This window comes from Coenobita brevimanus, chromosome 13 (assembly GCF_032717465.1).
Source record: "Coenobita brevimanus isolate Jiangsu-jjx chromosome 13, ASM3271746v2, whole genome shotgun sequence".
Lineage (NCBI taxonomy): Eukaryota > Metazoa > Arthropoda > Malacostraca > Decapoda > Coenobitidae > Coenobita > Coenobita brevimanus.
Genome location: NC_136966.1, coordinates 44,028,881 through 44,038,487, shown reverse-complemented (window position 1 = coordinate 44,038,487; position 9,607 = coordinate 44,028,881). Strand labels below are relative to the sequence as shown.

At 44.3% G+C, this 9,607-nt stretch overlaps 1 protein-coding gene across 1 annotated transcript; it reads left to right on the top strand.

Annotated features, from left to right (window-relative positions):
* Nucleotides 1-4,061: 4,061 nt before the first annotated feature.
* Nucleotides 4,062-9,368, top strand: LOC145416223 (hemocyanin subunit-like). Its single transcript, XM_080285235.1, has 3 exons — nucleotides 4,062-4,170; nucleotides 7,249-8,775; nucleotides 8,938-9,368. Exons 1-3 carry the CDS (start codon nucleotides 4,074-4,076, stop codon nucleotides 9,366-9,368), a joined length of 2,055 nt encoding a protein of 684 aa, XP_080141361.1. The 5' UTR covers nucleotides 4,062-4,073.
* Nucleotides 9,369-9,607: the final 239 nt, after the last annotated feature.

Here is a 9,607-nt window from a genome sequence, read left to right as displayed (position 1 = left end):
CACCCTAGCGAACATATATGTTACGCGTTGGGGTTCGCTCCCGATCCACCAATTGTCGGTTTTTGCGCGTCGCATCAAAGGATGTTACAGGGTGAGGTTACGCAATGTGTGGACGGGACGTGTGTCCGACACCTATCAACTGGGTACAGCCGCTACACCGAGTCCGCTCAGTAATCAGTATGAGGCTGGTCCCTAAACATAAAAATATATAACGCAGGTTTTTAGAGTAATGTACCACTGTGGCTGCCACCATTTTCTTTCCTTTCTCCTCTTCACTGTATGATAATGTATATAAATATACGCGGCAGCTGCGATAGGTAAACTTGCCATTGTCAGTACAACCTCCAAACACGGACTGACTCCGACTGATAGAGTGTGATAGAGGTGGGACGCATGAAAGTTCGCGACGCGACGAGGTTCGGTTACGGACTCATCATTTCCACACCTTGTTACCCGTATCTTCGTCACGCAACACGGCCTTGTTATGATACGGTGTTCTGTTCGCGTGTGTGTACCCGGCTTAATGTTTCCAGTTTCTCCAATCTGGTCAACACTTTGGTGTGAACGTTGTGGGCACCCATCTTGCAGACCGCACATTCATACTCAAGATGTCAGTCAATACAGTGTGAACTGAGCCAACACTGATGTCCATGGTGTCAGCTATCTGTTGCAGGGACAAATGTCTATTACCCAAGACCATGCGGTGAATGGCCTCCACTTGATTCTGGGCATCACATCCGTGGGTCATCTTCAGTGTTCCCTTTTCCCCACTTAACATCAGCAGCCCGCCTATTTTAGTGGTGGAATAGCAAGGAGAGTCCTCACGAGGCCTGTTGACATTGTCTTCATGAATTTCCTCGTGGGTCGTATCCTTTTTCTGCAGATACTTGATAACAGCACAGGCCTCTCCCTTGTCCATTTGGGTGTTTTGCTGTAATCTACCGAATTTCAAAGAGCCTCACCCTGAAAAAATTAAGTCAAAGATCTGAGTTTTTTTGTATACTCATATGAGGTTTTACAGTATACAATAAAAGACAAAGCTTGTGGTCATTCCCCTTGCTTCTGGGCGAGGCCGAGAACTTTTTAAATATGCGTACAATCACCCACCTAGTAGCACAAGCCACACTTTTCCTTCTGTAAATTCTATGTGGTAGATAATCAATGTTTGTTATCAACGTTATTATTACTGTTTCTACTTAATGAATTTCTGTATATTTATCGAATTACCTATCTTGTATGCTGTGCCTGATGACTAGCATTTTCACTGTTTCGTAGTTGTTATCGCCCACCTTTAGCAAGGGGAGGCGATATGCTTTTTACAGGTGTGTGTGTGTGTGTGTGTGTGTGTGTGTGTGTAATTCACCGGGTCGGTCAGGATCACTTGATGGTCGTGATTGTCAGCTTTTACCCTCCCGGAAGGGAGCTGAGAGCTCATATAGTCCGATCTAAGGGCAAGGCTGTGACCTTCACACACGCACACACCCGTCCCCTTGCTCAAGGGGGACAGTAACCATCCACTTCGTCAGTGAAACTTTTCGCAACCTGAGCGAGGCGCGAACTCCCGTCCACCAGTTGGCAAGCGAGAACGTTACCACTGCACCAGCGAGCGGTGTGTGTGTGTGTGTGTGTGTGTGTGTGTGTGTGTGTGTGTGTGTGTGTGTGTGTGTGTGTGTGTGTGTGTGTGTGTGTGTGTGTGTGTGTGTGTGTGTGTGTGTGTGTGTGTGTGTGTGTGTGTGTGTGTGTGTGTGTGTGTGTGTGTGTGTGTGTGTGTGTGTGAATATATCTGTTCCATAAATATCTCGAAAACTTGTGGACGAATTTTCACCAAACATTCGGCAAAAAGCAACTATGCGGACGTGCAAAAGCATATTACTTTTGGTGAGCATTTCATGAAGACAACCGAAAGCCAGCCAAAATGTAATTCTGTTCGACAAGGAGAGTGTGTTTTCACCCCTGTTTGTTGCTTGCCGGAATCTTTTGATTCGACAAGCATGTTGGTCGGTACTGTGTGTTTATTCCTTACCGGAATCTTTCAGTTCAGCAAACATGTTGGTCACTTCCATATGTTTGTCCATCTGTTTGTTTGTCAGCAGTCTAAGGGTCAGATTTTTTTTTTTTTCAGAAGGTAGATATCTATAAACTCTGGAAGCCTATTGTTTTTCATCAAAAATCGGTAAAAGGCCCTGAGCTGGGTGGAAGGTTGAAAGCTCTCAAATGGCCATGGGTCCTGAAATTGTCGGGACCCAGTGGCCGGCCCGGGCACCATTTTTTTCAAATTTCGAAAATCGAATTTTTTCTCTTACAGAATTAAAGAGAAACATCTGGCGCTCCTGGCAATGCAATTTTTAGCTTCCTAAACCTATCCTGTGCTTCGCAGTGAAGCTCGAAACATTTCACCAAATGATTGCCTACACGCCGGTGAAAACTAAGCAGACACATGACTACCTACACGCAGGTGAAAACTAAGCAGACACACAATAGCATCCATTCGGCAAGCACTCTGCTTATGGTAGTTTCAGTCTGTCTGTTTGTTGCTTGCCAGACTTGAAAGATTCGGCAATCATGTTGGCCAGTTCCGTATGTTTGTCCGTCTGTCTGTTTGTTCTCTACAGGTCACAGTAATATTTTGCACCAATCGTTCTAAAAAAAAAATCGGAAGGTAAATATCCATAAACACTGGAAGCTTATTGTCTTACATCAAAATTGGTCAGATACCCTGGGCTGGGTGGGAGTTGAAACCCCTCAGTGGCCATGCGTCTGGAAATCGACCTGACCCACTGGCTGGTGTAGGTACCATTTTTTTCAAATTTCTAAAATAGATTCTTTTCTTGCCAAATTCAAGAGAAACGTCTGGCGTACGTGGCAACGCAGTTTTTAGCTTCCTAAACCATCCTGTGCTTTGCAATGAAATGCGATATATTTCGCCAAATGACTGCCTACACGCCGATGAACACTAAGCAGACACAAACAGATCCATCCGGCAAGCACTCTACTGCCTAAACGCCGGTGAAAACTAAGCAGACACACTCGGATTCATCCGGCAAGCATTCTGACTATGGCAGTTTCATTTGTTCATCTGCATTCTACAGGTCACAATATGTATTTCATGAAATCGGTTAAAGGCCCTGGGTTGGGTGGGGGGTTAAATCCCTATCTGTAACAGGGGCAAATTTTCAAAAATTCCTTTTTCCGCCATTTCTTATCGGATCTTGATGAAATTTTATAGACACATGGAGGGTGGCAATGTTTAACGTCAGACACAACGGATCCATCTGGCACGCGCTCTGCATATGGCAGTTTCATTGATTGCCAGAATCTTTCTATTATGCAAGCATGTTGGTCAGTTCCGTATGTTTGTCTGTCTGTTTGTTTGTCTGATTACAACAATGTATGACCAGGTACAGCAAGCAAAGAAAGCCGTAGTCGTGTATAAGACGAGAACATTCTAACCACTACACCTCCAAGCAGTTACCTCAGACAAAAGAAAAGTAAAAATCAAGCAGAAAAGAGCCATAAACATGTACCGTAAAATATAGGGGCGTTCTAATCACTACACCACCAAACAATAATCTCAACTAAAAGAAAATGACAAGCAGGTATGGCGTACAAAATAAATTGAAGGCATTCACCGTACAGTATTGGGAAGTTGTCACCACTACACCAGCAAGCATTTTTTTTTTTTTTTTTTAATGCAGGAAAGGTAGACAGAAATGGTCGTAATCGCGTTTGGAATAGGAGCGTTTTAACCGCGCCTCCTACATGCCCAGTTTTCGTTACCTTCTTACGGTGAATTGGTGTGTGATATCTTTTGTTTATAACTTTATCTTCACTCATACAGCCACCAAACACATCGCCAACGCAAACAATACGATGAAAGAATATAATCCATGGTAATATCATATTGGTATGGGGGCTCTTTTACTGTTTTGACAGTTTGTGAAGAGCCTTGTGAAAACGACTCCAGCTAGTTATCTTAAGCACCCAACAACGTTATCATGATGGACGGTGAAAGGTCAGGCTGTGTAAGGGGTATATAAGGCTGGCGGTGGTGCTCTGCCGTCACCATCATCGCCATGAAGGTCCTGGTGTTGTGTGCTCTCCTGGCCACGGCTGCTGCCTGGCCAAGCTTCGGGTTGGACGACACGGCCGGCTATCAGTCCGATGGAGCTGGTAAGAACAAAGACCACAATTTTATACCGCTTTTCACCTTAATATGACAAAAGATTTTCGTCTTCTAGCAGTTTGTTTCACGTAGCTCATGGTAGAAAAAAAAAACTACTGCATCACATCCTTTTCATGGCACCTTTCCAAGACTAGCATCATCTTCCCGTATTGATATGTTGCTACAGCTCAGTATTCAAAAAGAAAGGATGGCAATTTTGTTTCACGTGGATGTGAAAATATTAATGTTTGCTTTCAGAGGTGTCGGATCGCCCCTCTCTCGGCTGTTTTTCCCTCACATTCACATTAATGATCCTCTTTATGATGTTGATCTAGACTGTGTCACTTGCACACCTTCGGTCCAGTGACATCATTTGTATTAAAACTCTAACTTCTTAAAAAGATTATATTAAGGTCAGGAAAAGCTTTTCGAACAAGAAATCTCCCGTAACTCCGTAAGATGAATAAAATCGTCTGCAGGTATCAAGAATAAGCTATAAAATGACGTCAGTACAGTGAAGGGGTTAACGGAACATTAGCAGCAAATAAGACAATGTTAAGGTGTAACATGCAAGATGAATCACCAAGGAACAGGTGTTACAAGGGTTCCTATATCACCTAAATACGATGCTAAGACTCTTCCTAACAATGAAATTATGATTTCCTAAATGTACTGATCCCTGAATGTACTTAAAGCTTTATTAAGTCTTTCACTGCCCTACAGTAACTCGTCTAGTGTCAGCTTAAGTGGCATGATTCAGAATTTTATTGTCTGTAATGGTCGGGATAACTTTAGTACAAAGTAATAGCTAACACCAGGCGATTTTATTTTAGCTGAGAGAGTCACAGGAGCCTGAAAAAGATCATACCACCAATAGCGTTAATGTAATACCTTTGATATAATTTTAAAGGGACAGGACATTTCACTGACCATGAACTGAATCTAGCAGTTGAAAATGACAACGTGTGTAATTTATATACACGTTCTAAGCACTAGACCACCAGACACCCTTTTCTTTCAAAACACACACACACACACACACACACACACACACACACACCGCTCGCTGGTGCAGTGGTGACGCTCTCGCTTGCCAACTGGTGGACGGGAGTTCGCGCCTCGCTCAGGTTGCGAAAAGTTTCACTGACTAAGTGGGTGGTTACTGTCCCCCTTGAGCAAGAGGACGGGTGTGTGATTGTGTGAAGGTCACAGCCTTGCCCTTAGATCGGACTATATGAGCTCTCAGCTCCCTTCCAGGAGGGTAAAAGCTGACGATCACGACCATCAAGTGATCCTGACCGACCCGGTGAATTACACACACACACACACACACACATCAGACACCTCTCAACATGCTGGTGATGGATTAATTCTTTCAAAAATGATCAGTCCCAATGCACTAATAAATCATTTCTCATGAGTCATTTCAAGTAATTTTTCTCTCAGCAGCATCTTCCTTCTGTTTCATGGCTATTTTCGGCTTAAAAGATATTTTTTTAACTGATAAGAAAAAAATATATATAAATGTGGAAGCAGACGCCATGAGGTGCTTAGCTGTCGTGCTTACGTCCTTAACATAAGCCTTTGAGGTTGAAGCGGGGTATTCACCCATTATCTTGGAATCCAAGGCCCATGCATCATCCATAATCACCACTTTTACCTCCCCTAGATGTTACCTTAGATACTCATTTTACTTACCTCCCACAAAAGGAGGATAAACGCATGAGTCGAATGACGCCAGTTTCCCAACAAAAGATTCGAACCCTGGCGTTAACAGGCCAGCAGCTTTGCTCCCATCGATGCTAGCCATTTTTAACAGGAAGAGTTAGTAATAGCCTTCATTAACTTCTTCATTAATAGACAACTTTCTTGGGCTGAACAGTTTCGCCTATTAGTAGAGAGAATGAACTGGTAAATTAAATATTGTCAACATTCTCAATGATGAATTTAAAAAATTGAAAAAAATAAGTACAGTATTATCATACTTCTAGCAGTCAGGACCTCTTTACAAAAAGTTAGCAAATTCACGGACATGTGTTTCTCCATTCCCCGTATTTATATTGATTCACCTATGAACCCATAAAAGTTTAGATTACCAAAATGAAATAAAATGAAATTGATATATTTTTGCATTGGCCTAAGGAAGAATGAAAGAAAACCCTGAGCAAATACAATACCGTCTCCACTACATGGTGGTGACCGAAAGAAACGCGCCATCATATTAAAGGAGTTAAATTTATCACGGTGTGACTCTAACCTGACCATCAGCTTTCTAACATAGATCCTTCTTGTTCCATCAGGACGGTACGGGCCTGAGGCTAGGATACTTAGCCCAACATTTATGGCGAGCGAGACCAGTTGCTCGCCCTTATGAGAGCAATAAACCCCAACCTTCCCTCAGATATGTCCTAATAAGACATATGTAGTTGGAACCCACTGACCACCAGCCACCTATCGGGTTATATGGTTACTATCCAACTTAGTAAAATGTTTCCTGGGTTACAGAAAACCTTTTGTCTTGTCACTCAGTGTAGTTACCTAAAGGCGCACTACAATAAGTGAGTGGATAGTGGGCGCCCCAGCCAACTAGAGAGTTTGCTTATATCTTCGCCAATGTTCTTACTCTAGTCCACAAAGAAATAAAAGACCCTCAATCTAGGTTTCCTTAGCCTTTGTGAATATGGGAAATTATGTTATGATGATAATGGTGATCATATTTTTCCCTCCACTTCCCCACAGAAAAAAAAAAAACACGCACACATTTGGGATAATTTACCATAAATCAAGAATCCCTGCAGACAATGTAAGGTGGCCTCTGTACTGGATTATTATTCACTTGTCTGATATAATCACACTCTCGGATATACAGAATAACCAAAGAATTATTCATATCCATCAGTATATACAAATGTCAACAAACGTTACATTTTTTTTAGTTCCAGTACCAGTGATACATACAGTATAATGATCATCAATATGATCAGACTAAGACCCGTGCACAGCAGATCATGGTCAGTAACATGCCAGTAATGCTTTGTTCATTGTCTCTAACTCGTCATGTAGCTAAGAAGGTAATTTTGCAACAGGTGCCTCACTGGCTCAGAAGCAGCATGATGTCAACTACCTGCTCTTCAAAGTATACGAGGAGGTTCGTGACCCACACCTGAAGGAGCTCGAGGACTCTTGGGACCCACTGGGCCCCAATGCCCATTACGATGACGATGGAGTCTCAGCAAAACTGCTGATGAAGGAGCTCAATGACCATCGTCTTTTGGAGCAGAAGCATTGGTTCTCCCTCTTCAACGATCGCCAGAGGAAAGAAGCTCTCATGCTCTATGACGCCATTGAATACGCAAGTGACTGGAACACCTTTGTCGGCAATGCTGCTTACTTCCGTAAGCGCATGAACGAGGGACAGTTCGTGTACGCAATGTACGCCGCCGTCATTCACGCTCACATCACTGAACATATCGTCCTACCTCCTCTGTATGAGGTCACTCCCCACTTGTTCACCAACAGTGAAGTCATTCAGGAAGCTTACAAGGCCAAGATGACACAGACACCTGCAAGGATTAAGTCCACATTCACTGGAAGCAAGAAGAACCCTGAACAGCGTGTGGCCTACTTCGGAGAGGACGTTGGCATGAACACTCACCATGTGACCTGGCACTTGGAGTTCCCCTTCTGGTGGATCGACGAGCGTGAGAACTGGCACCTGGACCGCAAGGGTGAGAACTTCTTCTGGGTTCACCATCAGCTCACCGTCCGCTTCGATGCTGAGCGCCTCTCCAACTACCTACAGCCCGTTGAGGAACTGCACTGGGATGACGTCATTCATGAGGGTTTTGCTCCCCACACCATGTACAAATACGGTGGCTACTTCCCCTCCCGCCCCGACAACATCCACTTCCAAGATGTGGACGGTGTGGCCCGTGTTCGTGACATGCTTATGTGGGAGAGTCGCATCCGCGACGCCATTGCCCACGGCTACGTCACTGCTCGAGATGGAAGCATCATCAACATCAGGGACTCCCACGGTATCGAAATCCTTGGTGACGTCATTGAGTCATCCATGTACAGCCCCAACCCCGAGTACTACGGTGCCCTCCACAACATTGCCCACATAATGTTGGGTCGCCAGGGAGACCCACATGGGAAATATGATCTTCCTCCCGGTGTCCTGGAACACTTCGAGACGGCCACTCGTGACCCAACCTTCTTCCGTCTTCACAAGTACATGGACAACATCTTTAAGGAACACAAGCACAGCCTTCCGGCTTATACCAAGGATGATATTGAATTCACCGGTGTTGCCGTTGACAGCATTAGCATTGATGGCGAACTGGAGACCTACTTTGAGGACTTTGAGTACAGTCTCATCAATGCTGTTGATGACACCCCTGAAGTCGCTGATGTTGACATCTCCACCTACATCCCACGTCTGAACCACAAGGACTTCTCCTTCAAAATTGACGTCACCAACAACAACGGCGAGCCAGTTCTCGGCACAGTGCGTATCTTTTGCTGGCCTCGCCGGGATGGCAATGGAATCCTCTATGACATCAATGATGGCTTCTGGAATGCGATTGAGCTAGACAAGTACTGGGTGATGCGTAAGTAGGACTCTGTGTATTCTTGCATAAAAGTTATAATCAATAATGCAATTATTGTTAATGAATCATGAGGAAGTAACACTGTCTTTAATAGTTGTATTATTTCCCTATAAATCTGCATATGTATAATTTTTCTAACGGCAGTAATATTCCCCCTCACAGTCCAGCCAGGTTCCAACCACCTCGTTCGTTCATCGAAGGACTCTGCAGTGACCGTCCCTGATGTGCCCAGCTTCAAGTCCCTGATGGAAAAGACTGAGGCCGCCCTCTCCGGTGGCGGTGAACTTCACCTCGAGGACTTCGAGAGTGCCCTGGGTCTGCCCAACAGGTTCCTCATCCCTAAGGGTAACGAGGAGGGAATGGAGTTCGTCCTTGCCGTGGTCGTCACTGATGGAAAGGCTGATTCCGCTGTGGAAAACCTTCACGAGAACACCCAGTTTAACCACTATGGCTACCAAGGAAAGTACCCAGACAACCGCCCCCATGGCTTCCCACTTGATCGCCATGTTGACGACAAGCGAATCCTCGACGAGCTCAGCAACTACGCCCACGCCATTGTAAAGGTGCACAACAATGGCGAGCACAACCACTGAGACCAGTAATGACTTTCAGTATTAGGCATATAGTAATTAAAACTTATATGCAATAGAATATCTTCATCAATAAACTCTACAATGAATGGAGTATAGATGTATGAAGTCCACTTTCCTTTCACCAAAACGTTCTCATGTCTTTATTTGCCACGATGTACTGTATGTCAGATAAATCAGTCAGCAATATCTGTGCCCTATCCGTTCTCAAAGGCATGTCTTCTACTTGTATGTGAGTGCTT

Bases quoted from the DNA above. Each gene is read 5' to 3' on its own strand.
- LOC145416223 (XM_080285235.1), top strand. From the start codon at position 4,074: ATGAAGGTCCTGGTGTTGTGTGCTCTCCTGGCCACGGCTGCTGCCTGG. The intron at 4,171-7,248 runs GTAAGAACAAAG...ATTTTGCAACAG, and splicing joins CTATCAGTCCGATGGAGCTG to GTGCCTCACTGGCTCAGAAG. The intron at 8,776-8,937 runs GTAAGTAGGACT...TCCCCCTCACAG, and splicing joins AGACAAGTACTGGGTGATGC to TCCAGCCAGGTTCCAACCAC.